This window comes from Barbus barbus, assembly GCF_936440315.1.
Source record: "Barbus barbus genome assembly, chromosome: 14".
Lineage (NCBI taxonomy): Eukaryota > Metazoa > Chordata > Actinopteri > Cypriniformes > Cyprinidae > Barbus > Barbus barbus.
This window is the reverse complement of record NC_136742.1, coordinates 30,162,392-30,174,545: the sequence shown is the minus strand read 5'-3', so window position 1 is coordinate 30,174,545 and position 12,154 is coordinate 30,162,392. Positions and strand designations below refer to the sequence as shown.

General features: G+C 37.6%; 1 protein-coding gene across 1 annotated transcript; it reads right to left on the bottom strand.

Annotated features, from left to right (window-relative positions):
* Nucleotides 1-4,870: 4,870 nt before the first annotated feature.
* LOC306880506 (heat shock protein HSP 90-beta) lies at nucleotides 4,871-11,380 on the bottom strand. Its single transcript, XM_079434056.1, has 12 exons — nucleotides 11,254-11,380; nucleotides 10,315-10,458; nucleotides 10,004-10,210; nucleotides 9,763-9,922; nucleotides 8,615-8,748; nucleotides 8,218-8,523; nucleotides 7,968-8,133; nucleotides 7,122-7,312; nucleotides 6,895-7,042; nucleotides 6,170-6,438; nucleotides 5,434-5,767; nucleotides 4,871-5,353 (listed from the first exon to the last, which is right to left on the bottom strand). Exons 2-12 carry the CDS (start codon nucleotides 10,456-10,458, stop codon nucleotides 5,238-5,240), a joined length of 2,175 nt encoding a protein of 724 aa, XP_079290182.1. The 5' UTR covers nucleotides 11,254-11,380; the 3' UTR covers nucleotides 4,871-5,237.
* Nucleotides 11,381-12,154: the final 774 nt, after the last annotated feature.

The window sequence follows — 12,154 nt, the reverse complement described above, 5'->3', positions numbered from 1 at the left end:
AGGCCTGTTTTTCATCCTCAGTTTCTCTTACAATTACAATAGTTGTAATTAACATTTTCAATAATATATTTATTCTTTGCACTGCAGTCTTAAAGGCTTTATTGTCTTTTCTGCAAACATAGTTTTTTGTGTTTTTCCGTTTGGCTTTGGGGTAAAACATGATCTGTTTTTGACCGGTTTTGCGAGATTCGAAAGAAAACCCTGACCTTTTTCAGATAGTGTTTTTACCTCCAAGCATCAGGACAGACCGTGTCAGGTGTGTTTCTTGTGCACTTTCATAACACATAACCCTTATTATGACATCATAATCAGACATGTTAAAGGCAAATGAAAGATGTCATTCCAAACCTGCATTACTTTCTTAAAAAGAGCGCAGAATATTTATGCATCATACCATCATTTATGGACATTTTTATGGTGTTTTTCCTCCTCGTAACGTGCTTTTACTGTATTGAAATAAAGCATGAATATTTAGTCTAATTCTCCCTTTTTTTTGTATTCCACAGAAGAAATATGTGGGATCTCAAGTCATACGAGTTTGGAATGACTGGAGGGTATTTTAGTGAGCCGTTGTGGCTTGGGTTTGTATTTGGTCCGGGTCAGACGAGGGAGGCACTGAAAAACATCACCGGTTTTGTAAGAGCCTGAAAGGGAAGTTCCACACTATGAGTCTATTTATATTTCTATAAAAGATCTACCATTAAAATATGTGCAGAAGTGATGAGACAGACATGCGGACGATCCAGTTTGGTAGAACAAGATTTGTACTGATTTGCTCTCGAGCTTCAGTTCATTTATACAGTACTAATGACATCTATTTTTGATGTATATTATTAGAACAAATATAGTTTATATTGAAGGCTCTTAGGGAAACTGAAATAACCTTTATGTTGCTGATAATCATTTTGTCTTTTTAGTAGGTCAAACTCTTGTCTTTATTCTCTTTTTGATTTGCATGTGCAATAATAATCGGCCTTCTCTTACCGTTTTGAGCATAGATTTGATTTTTTGGGTCAGTTTTTATGGTGTTAAAAGCAGCAGGATCGATGTCTTGTGTTCATAGGCTCATTCATACGGCACAATTAAACGTGGGACTGAATATTGGGAGTTTTACGGTTGGACCTCTTTGAGGTAGACGTGCTTGTTTACCAAAATATTTAGGTGAAATCTCTCTCTCGTCCAGCATTTACGTCGTTTTGCAGGTTGCAGATTTATTTTTAAACACTAATCAGTGCTAATGTGTACGTTCACTACAGGCTGTATTTGTATTTTTTAATTATCAATACAAATCATCAGTGTTGGTCATTTATATGATTAGTGAAGCATCACCAGATTAAGACAGTTACTATTAAATTGCCTTAAAAAAATATTATGCTTATTTTAGGCCTATTACAAGTTTTTTTCCATGTTTTATTTTAATTAATTTACCCCCCCTCCTTTTTTTTTTTTTGCATTGGGATATTTTCATGGCAATTACATCAGCAGAAAATAAAACTATTATTATTAATAGTATTGCATTGTGAAATTTCATGACGATTACCTTAATATGTCTGGATATGCTTTATTTTGTTTCCCCTCATTATTAAATGTGATTTTCATAAATGTGTAACAGAAAAGTTTATTTAAATCAGCAAAATTGAAAGCATGGAGTGCATTAATAAATGAATATAGTATAGTATCCTTTTCTCCGTTAGTGACGCTCCATCAGAACGCCTGTCCTGAGCGTCTGTCGCTGAACTGATGCCATCGGCCAGGTTTGACAGCTCTTTCCTGCATGAAATAACAGCTCCTATAATGAGACTATCAGTCTGTCTGTCTAGTATGGATGATTGTTTCCACCACAGAATAAAAATATTTTAAAAAAATATAAACTTGTGAGATATCAACTTGCAATTGTAAGAAAAAAGTCCAAACTCTGAAAAAACAAAAGTTGTGAGAACTTACTTTATTGATTGATTTGTTTATTTATTTTGGTAGAAACACAAACTACAGAATGTTTTTTTTTTTTACTGAATAAAAGGATAAAATTTGCAAGTTTTTATCTCACTATTCTGACTATTTTTCTTACAATTCTGACAAAAAGAGAAAAAAAAAAATCCATTTTTTTATTTCATGGTAACAAAGCAAGACTATGGAATTTAATTTTTTGTCACCACTGAATAAAAGTATTAGTTGCTAGTTTTTAATCTCACAATTCAGACTATATTTCTTACAATTGTGAGCAAAAATGTCAGAATTGTGAGAGACAAACTTGAAATCGCAAGAAGTCTGAATTATTCTTTTCTATTATTTTTTTAAATAATTTTTAATTCCAAGATATAAACACAGAATTTGGAGGAAAAACCTAAAAATTGAACTGTCAGATAAAAAGACACAGCAACAATTCAGTTTTACAGAGCGATTCAGTTCATAGTGTTTGGTAGAACAAGATTTGTACTGATTTGCTCTCGAGCTTCAGTTCATTTACCTGGGCAGACATGGCCTAATCTGGTTAGAGTCAGACTTGTAACCCAGAAGTTGCCCTCCAAAAGTCCAATACTTATGGAGGGCACTGCATCTATGTCTCTCTATGTGTCTGTCTATCTAAAAAAAAAGTTTTAAAATCAAGAACTGTAGAAGAACAGTGATGCGCAATGAAAGAACCAAAGGTGCTTTGTTGGACAAACGTTATTGTTATACCACAATTTACCTTATAAAGGTCTTGTAAATACCATGGTACATGAATCAGTCAGTATTAGTAGCATGTTGTTTATCAAAGTAAGTGACTGTGCTAAACTCCTCCAGAGCAGGCCGTACCTGCATTAGACTGACGTGTGTCTGTGTGTATAACATGAAGTCAAGTTTCCAGGTCGATCAGTATCTCTGCGGTCGTTCCCACACACAGCAGCCTTTATCAGACATCCTCTACAGTCACCTGGGCTGAAATGAATGTTAAACTTTACTGCAACACATGTGACTTAGAAGAAACCGAGATGCAATGACTGAGTGTTTGGATCATTCAGCAGAAGAACTGAAAAGGTTAAATGTTTCCTTGAGAGAGGAAGACACACTGATGGTCTTGAAGACTCATCTCTGACTGTTGTCTTTAATAAAGCAGGTCAGACCACTTCCAATAAATGCTGCAGATTAACAATTTCTACAGGTCGAGAGGGAAATGTTTACTGACAGTGTTTACTGTAATGTCCACATTTCTTATCACAGTTGCTTCTGAACCTTGTTTTTTTCTCTCTCGTTTTCTTTCTTATACATAAAAATAATTATTTTCATCCCCCGCCCCCTAAATGCAAACACGTTAATTTTTTTAAATTAAAATAAATACACATCACAGCAGGCTATTTGTTTTTATGACTTTAACACACGATTTCAACACACTTTTATTTAAATCTGCATAGAGTAACGAGTACGTGTTTAATTCACGAAAATAATGGCAAAATGAAAAAAAATTAATCCTATTTGTCTGTTAAAACCGCTGCCTTTACTTTATGCAAAGTACTTCCTTTTGTTTGACTTTGCGGTGAAATGCAGTCCGAGCACAGAAACAGATTTAACTCTACAGCGCCGCTGTCAAACAGAGACACCTGGCGGAGAGACGCGGAACTGCACTCATATAGTCATCCCTTTATGGTTTTTATTTATTGTTTTATACAGTGGAACACACACAAATCTGATTTTGCTGAATGTCAAAACAACTAAACAAGGTGAATTTGTCGCCATATGAAGAGGAATAAGGATAACGACATGTCTTCATAAAAAGTCATTGTTTATTGTGTTTAGCCGAAATATTGTTTCTGATATTTTTGGCAGCTCACATTGTATGGGAAAATCCATTCTTTGTGTTCTACTGGGGAAAATCAAACAAGTTCACATAAAGGTGAGAAAATGATATGGAGAATCTTACAGAAAAGGCAATTAAGAGATTTGCATAAATTAAGATTTCAGACAATGATCTACTGGATCAATAGAGGAAATCATTTTCTTTGCACGTCTTAAACTTTAGTTCCTTGATTCTTGCACAAATGAAGGCCTTAAATCGGAGCAGAAAATCTTATGTTGGAAGTTGTAATTTCAAACTTTGAAGCTTTACTAATACAAGACATTCAGAACTATATTGTGCTCCATTCAGTTGGTCTTAAATTTCATTTGCTTGGTCTTAAAAATCCTAAATTTATCTTCATGAAACCCTAATGCATCTGTTTGTATGTTGGGACTTAATAACGTGAAGAGAATTGATTGGACAGAAAGTTGCACTGGAATTGGTCTTGAAAAAAGCCCATGTGAAGCAGTGGACCCCCAATAAACCTTAAAATGTGCAAGTTAATAAAACCCTCATTAAAATGCAATATAACACTAAAGATAATAAGTCTACAACAGTAGGTATTTATATAGGTTTATTTTTGTTATAAGGTGTATATCGAGTCAGAAAGATTGAGATTTATGGAAATTGGCAAAATTATTTTCCATAAATTTGAATCTGAAAATAGCTTTAGAAATGTCAGGAATGATGAATGTGATCTAGAAAAAGGCAAAACTAATACATCAAGTAAAGTTGTATTTGTTATCATTAGTCAATGCACTGCATTTTTAATGCTATAAAAATATATATACTTCTCCGTTCATGTTAGCAAATGATAACCACATCCCAAAACGTCTTCCAGAAAACGACATCCAGTAGACACAATTAGTTTTTAAAAGCGATCTAAATGTAAGATCCAACGGATCTTATGCTATTATACAATATGGCGTCTAACTTGACTTCAAATAAAACACTTTAAATCCAGTTTAAAAGACTTCCACTTTAATTATTCTAATGCATTTCATAGAAACATTTTTACGAGTCCACACAAGTGAATAAGCAAAGACAACACCAAAATTCAGGTTTCACCATGTGTTTTAATTTCTGAAAATCAAGACAACACATGCCTGCAGTCAGGCAAAGGTCTTTCCTCTTCCATGCAGAAAGAAATCATGCTCGATTCAATCCAGCACAGCCAGTATCAGTGAAACACAGTGCTTATTGTGCTCAGACAATACTGCAATCCATGAACATCACGTAAAAAAAACAAAAAGGTACATTATGGCTCAAAACAGAGCAAAAGTAGACAGTATGCTTTAGTTACATTATGATTCTTTCAGGAATCATTACTGAGATCAGGTCAGCCTTCTACAGGTCAAAGAGAACGACAGGATGTTAAGGAATGATGACGGAAAAGTGACTTGGGAATTTTAGACAAAGGGGTTTAATCGACTTCCTCCATGCGAGAAGCGTCATCGTCTCCTTCCAGAGGTGGCATGTCTTCGGGAACTGGAGCAGAGCTTGGCTCTTCCACAGGTACGTCTTCATCTTCATCAATACCTGAAGACAAAAATGAGAATTAGTAACTGACCCAACTTCATCAGGACTAAAACACGAAAAAGAGAGGAAGTTAGTCTTACCCAATCCCAGTTTGATCATTCTGTAGATGCGGTTTGAGTGTGTCTGAGGATCGTCCAATGAGAAACCAGAGGAAAGCAGCGCGGTCTCAAACAGGAGGATGACCAGATCCTTCACGGCTTTGTCGTTTTTATCCGCATCGGCCTTCTGCCTCAGGGTCTCCATGATGGGATGATCGGGGTTGATCTCCAAGTGTTTCTTGGCCATCATGTAGCCCATGGTGGAGTTGTCCCTTAAGGCCTGGGCCTTCATGATCCTCTCCATGTTGGCCGTCCAGCCGTAGGTGCTGGTCACGATACAGCAGGGAGAAGAAACCAGCCTGTTTGATACGGTGACCTGGGAAAGAATCAGATCAGCTTGAGGAATGCGAATTAAACTGGGAAGACAAGTTCTGGTTGATCACTCACATTTGCTCGCTGTTAGATCATACAGAATACTTGTTAGTAATTCAATACAAATGCATGTCATTTGAAGGAAAAACGGCTACTAGGACTCAAGGTACACACTGGAATTAACATGTTTTCACACATTTGAGTCCGCAAGCGAAACGCAAACTCACAAAACAGTGCAAATGTCCATTACATAAACTCACCATCTGTGCAACTCTCACTAGGAATCCTGTTTATAACACAGTTTGGAAGAATTAATGCCTAATGGGGTGGATTAAGACCAAAATAAACTAGGTTTTCACATATTGGTACAAGTTTGGTTATGAACAGCTGCATTACGCAAACACACCTTCTCTACTTTCTTGTCCAGAATCTCCTTCATGAGCTTGCAGAGGTTCTCAAACTTGGCCTTGTCTTCCTCCATCTTTTTCTTCTCATCTTCATCCTCGGGCAGCTCCAGTCCCTCCTTGGTGACGGACACCAGAGACTTGCCGTCGAAGTCCTTCAGCTGCTGGACGCAGTACTCGTCGATGGGCTCGGTCATGTACAGCACCTCGAAACCTCTCTTGCACACACGCTCCACAAAAGCAGAGTGGGCGACCTGGTCTTTGCTCTCGCCTGGGGAAGATCGACAACACCGATAAGACTTCATTGTATATTGGATTCTTTAAAATAGGATTTAGGGGCTATTAAAAGTTTAAAAACAAATACTTAAACATGTTATTTGGTAATTAAGATAACTGCTATTAGCAAAAAAAAAAAAAAAACCTACTACAAATTACTGTAAATTCACTTAATGTACAAAAACAAAAAAACACCACAACTGAGAAATACTAATATTTATGGCGGTCTCATGTTCTTTATTTCCAAATGTTAACCCATTAAACTTTAGACAAACCCCCAGGGAGCCCTTTAAAGTTTTTATTGATTGCTTCTCTTTACAAATATGGGGAGATGGTTGACACGTTGCGTTCCCAAATGCATGTTAATGTCACACTAAGCCATATTGTGGTTTTGATTTTTCTATTAATTGTGCAGCCCTACTTTAAAAGCAGGTTGATGCTGAAGTCTTACCAGTGATGTAGTAGATGGACTTCTGGTTTTCCTTCATACGGCTGACGTATTCTGTGAGGGAGGTCATCTCGTCGCCAGATTGTGAGCTCTGATAACGCAACAGTTCTGACAGCTTCTTGCGGTTCTGAGAGTCCTCGTGGATGCCCAGCTGGAATTCACAAACATGTTAATACCACTTTTAATTACATTTATATCAGAAGTAATGGATCAAAGTCTTGGATTCTTACTTTCAGATTCTTGGAGAAGGCGTCGTAGAACTTCTTGTAGTTCTCCTTGTCCTCAGCCAGCTCGGCAAACAGCTCCAGGCACTTCTTGACCATGTTCTTGCGGATGACCTTGAGAATCTTGCTCTGTTGCAGCATCTCTCTGGAGATGTTGAGGGGCAGATCTTCAGAGTCCACAACACCCCGGATGAAGTCTGGAGGGACAATGAATGGCTGTTAGTGAAACTGCACCATTTGAAACCTTCAGTCATCAAAACCCAAGATGTTTAGCAGCAAAACTTAACTTGCAATGCATTCAACTTTTGTAATCATGCAAAAAGTATTATAAGCTGGAAATAATGTGGAGCAGGACTTTATAAAATCCATCAGAATTGGACCATGGAAAGGCAATTACTTGACAGTTTTTCTCAGGCTTGATTACATCAGCAGAAATCAAGAAGCAAATAGGCAATTTCATGTTGAATTTAAGGGATTGTTCACCCAAACATAATTTATGCCACTTATTTATCCTCATGTCTTTCCAAATTCATAAGATTTTGGTTTATCTTTGAAACCCAAATTAAAACATTTATGAAATTCCAGGTAACCAAAAAGGCACCATAAAACATTAATATGAATAGAGCGGTTTTATTTAAGTCTCATCTATAAATAGAATCTCTTTATACAAGTTAACAGATTTTAGACTTTTGTTTACCTGGGCAGTCAATGGCAAAACTTCAAGTTTCATTAAAAATATCATAATTTGTTTCAAATATGAACCACAAAATCTTATGGGTTTGGAACGAAATGAGGGTGAGCAAACGGCAATTTTTATTTTTGGGTGAACTCTCTTAGCGCAAGACTACTTACTCAGATACTCTGGGATGAGCTCCTCACAGCTGTCCATGATGAAGACCCTTCTGACGTACAGCTTGATGTTATTCTTCTTTTTCTTGTTCTCGAAGAGGTCGAAAGGGGCACGGCGAGGGATGAAGAGAAGAGCGCGGAACTCCAGCTGACCCTCCACAGAGAAATGCTGAAGGACCATGCATAAGTGAGTATTTCATCAACTCTCAAACATTTAAGTGCGAATCTTGTTCTGCAGAACCCATTTTGTTACCTTGACAGCCAGGTGATCTTCCCAATCGTTGGTCAGGCTCTTGTAAAACTCTCCGTACTCTTCGTTGGAGATGTCGTCAGGGTTGCGGGTCCAGATGGGTTTGGTTTTGTTCAGCTCCTCCTGGTCGATGTACTTTTCCTTGATCTTCTTCGTTTTCTTCTTGTCCTTGTCTTTGGAGTCCTCTTCATCATCTGAGCCGACGTCCTCAATCTTAGGTTTGTCTTCACCTTCCTCTTTCTCCTCTTTCTCAGGCTTCTCCTCCTCTGCCTCGTCGTCGCTGATCTCCTTGTCGCGTTCCTTCTCCACCTGCGTGGAAATGGGTATTTTGCCAACTCAACTACCAGAGCAATTTTATCAGAGTAATTCAACTCCACTAGTTTAACCGAACCCCACTTACGAAGAGAGTGATTGGGTATCCGATGAACTGGGAGTGTTTCTTGACCACTTCCTTCACTCTCTTCTCCTCGATGTACTCTGTCTGATCTTCTTTCAGATGAAGAATGACTCTGGTTCCACGGCCAATGGGCTCACCTGGAGATCGGCAGGTGTGTGAACATCACAATCACCTTTAATATTGCACTTATGTCATCAAAGTAGGGGGGTGCGATATAGACACAAAAATCCCGATATTTTCTGGAATTTTAATCGCTAATTAGACGATATTTTGCCGAGTGTGATATTGTGCTGGTACCTTAAGGACTGCCGTGGACAGCAGGCTCCTAGAGTTTTTCTAAAAGTGTCCATTATCTTTGGAGTCAAATTCTTACATTTAATCAGTGTATTAGAATAAGACATTTGGGCTGTTACCAAGCAAATTAAATCAACCAGAAGCTGCATCTGAAGTGGCATTTAGATGCATTTACGCACTGCTTACTGCAAGACATGAATGCATTTAACCTGCAATTACAAATGCATAAATAATGTATTGATATTAAACGTTGAACTCTTGATATTTGAAATTTAAATAAGTTAACTTGAATGTGACATTAAAAAAAAGTAGGTGACAGCAAGTCACTTAATATGTGGGTCACTGCAATTAAACCAAATCATTCAAACGATTGATTCATTCAGGAACAAAACACCATGTTGCTCAGAGACGCAAAACAGTGCTGTGGCTGTGTTTGGAATTATTTATATTGTCGAAAAACCGCAAAAACAGGAAATATGGTGTATAAAATGCAAGTCTCTTAATTAACTTGTTTATTGAATTGTACAAAAATAAATAAATGTGTAATCATGGTAATATTTGGAGAGAGAAAAAAAAATTAACTATATGATGTGGTATAAATATATACATTTTCTGCCCCCATGTCTTGAATTTGATCATTCTAAATGCATTTTAATAGACTGAATAATGCAGTGAAAGAACACACTTTAAATGCATACGGGTGCTAGTCTAGACTTCTCATAATGTATGCATGCACCCTGTTTTGAATGGTTTTTGCAAAATACTCAATCGCACATCGTTAAAATAACAATTACGATAATAATCGCAGACAATTTACAATCACACACCCTTACATCAAAAATGAGTTTGTAACGTACCATGATCCACCTTGACTGTGAAAGAGCCGCCAGCGGATGACTCCCAGGCGTACTGCTCGTCATCGTTGTGTTTAGTGATGACCGTGACCTTTTCAGCCACCAGGTAGGCAGAGTAGAAGCCCACACCAAACTGCCCGATCATGGAGATATCTGCACCAGCCTGGAGAGATGAACAGGAAACATTTGAGACTAAATTCAATGGAGAAATGTTGATAAATGCCAAAACTGGCAGACACATCACCTGTAGAGCCTCCATGAAGGCCTTCGTCCCGGACTTGGCGATGGTCCCCAAGTTGTTGATGAGATCGGCTTTGGTCATTCCAATACCGGTGTCAACAATAGTAAGAGTGCGTTCATGAACATTGGGGGTAATGTCGATCTTCAGGTCCTTGCCGCTGTCCAGTTTAGTGGGATCTGTCAAGCTCTCATATCTGATTTTGTCAAGAGCCTGTCGAATGGGGAAAAACAGGTTGATCGCGGGAACTATACAGTCTTATTGTTAGAGCTAGCCATATGACACTTTATTATTAAGCAGTCTATCATTGGTCTTACATCAGAGGCGTTGGAGATAAGCTCCCTGAGGAAGATCTCTTTATTGGAGTAGAAGGTGTTGATGATGAGAGACATCAGCTGGGCGATCTCTGCCTGGAAGGCAAAGGTCTCGGCCTCCTCCTCTTGGCGCATTTCTTCAGGCATCTGAGAAGATAAATTCAGATTATTATTATTATATCCGTGGACATGCTTTAACATGTCAACAAACTATATACTTTAACATAACTGCACATTACTGATTTGTTTGTAAATGTCTAAATTGAACAAAGAAAGGGTTAAATGAAAATTAAAGCATCTATCACTTGTAGTAGTTACACAAGACAAACCGGCGCATAAGAGACCCGGATGCGGAAGAACATGGCGCAGAAGGACAATGAGTTCAACACGTGTTTTACTGATGCAATCCTTAAAATTAAACAGATTTAAACGTGTATTGCGTTTTTTAAACTCAACGGAATGAATACCATTTTCATGACGCTTGTTACATAACGTTAAACGCTAATACAAGAATTTACATTAAAAAGATACGATTGCTTTTAACACACGAACCACCCATTCCAGTCACGACTCTAATATAACGTTATATTAACATAAATTATAGCAAGAAATATAGAAAGCGATGCTTAGTAACCAGTAACTACACAAGCATCAGTTACACAGCGTCGTAAACCACCGCACCTGCTCATCAACTCATTATATAGACATAAAACATAAACATACTACATTAACGTACGATTATTTCAAAATATAAAAGAAAGTCGTCCTATGAAAGATGACCGAGTCTGTAGATCGGAGACAAATGACCGTTAACCGGCATCAGCATTATTACCACACCGGTCAAAGAGCGAATAAAATAATGAATTCCGAAATTAAACGCTGTTCTTGTAATCTAGATTAATTCCTGAAATGATACAGAATCGATGCAGATCGACGGCTTACCTTGATTAGTTTCGTTGGTTTTTGCTGGTTTAATCGCCACAGAAACAGCTGATCTCCCCTACACTGATACTCAGGGAAGCAGAGAGGACAGAACCCCGCGTGCGCGCCGCTTTTCTTTATACTCCGCCTCTGTATCCCTCCGCGCTGACTCACTCTGATCAGCAACAAACACAAACTACAGATTTATTTGTGTGCAAAACATTTATTCCCAGCTACAAATGCAGTATTTTACAAGCTGCATCAGATGTAAATAACATCTAAATGGCTGAAATAGTATTTATTTAAGATTCGCTTAATAAAATACAATAAAAACAAGTTTAAGAACTTAAAACACGTCTGGAGTTTGCTATTTGAGATTCGTATTATTTTCCCCCTGCAGAAAAGGACCCGGAATGAGCCTTTTTTATTAAAAACAATTCCGTTTTGTATTAAAACCCAACGATTTCCTTGCACAAAATTGTAAATAAACCATAAACATGCTTATTTTACTCTTGGTAACTATAATAATATCTGTGATATTTAATAAATGTTTGATTGTTAGACAGAGAACATGGAATTGTTATAAAAACAGGTAACGTTTGGAAAGATGCGCTTCGCCTGATAGGTGACTCTTTATATAATTTTCACCTTGTCAAAATATTTTGTGTCATTAAAACATGAAATAGTCAAATGGTCAGAGAACGCAGTGAAAGAAATGGCCATTACGAAGCATAATCGACTGCACTATGTTTTGCATCGGAAGAACATCAGGCGGTGGAACTAGCGGTGCTTTGTCTCTTTCCAGCACTTTCCATGAAAATCCCGCCTTCGCCTACGTCACCTGTCACTCAAATGCAGTTTGCGGCCCTAGAAGGACCAATCTGAAGAAACTTCTGGTTTAATTCCACACTAAAATCAACAA

Excerpts from the sequence above, each read along its gene's own strand:
- LOC306880506 (XM_079434056.1), bottom strand. The coding sequence starts at position 10,458 with ATGCCTGAAGAAATGCGCCAAGAGGAGGAGGCCGAGACCTTTGCCTTC. Across the intron at positions 6,439-6,894 it reads GTCCATCTACTACATCACTG|GCGAGAGCAAAGACCAGGTC; the intron begins GTAAGACTTCAG and ends GATCTTCCCCAG. Across the intron at positions 5,768-6,169 it reads TGGACAAGAAAGTAGAGAAG|GTCACCGTATCAAACAGGCT; the intron begins GTGTGTTTGCGT and ends ATTCTTTCCCAG.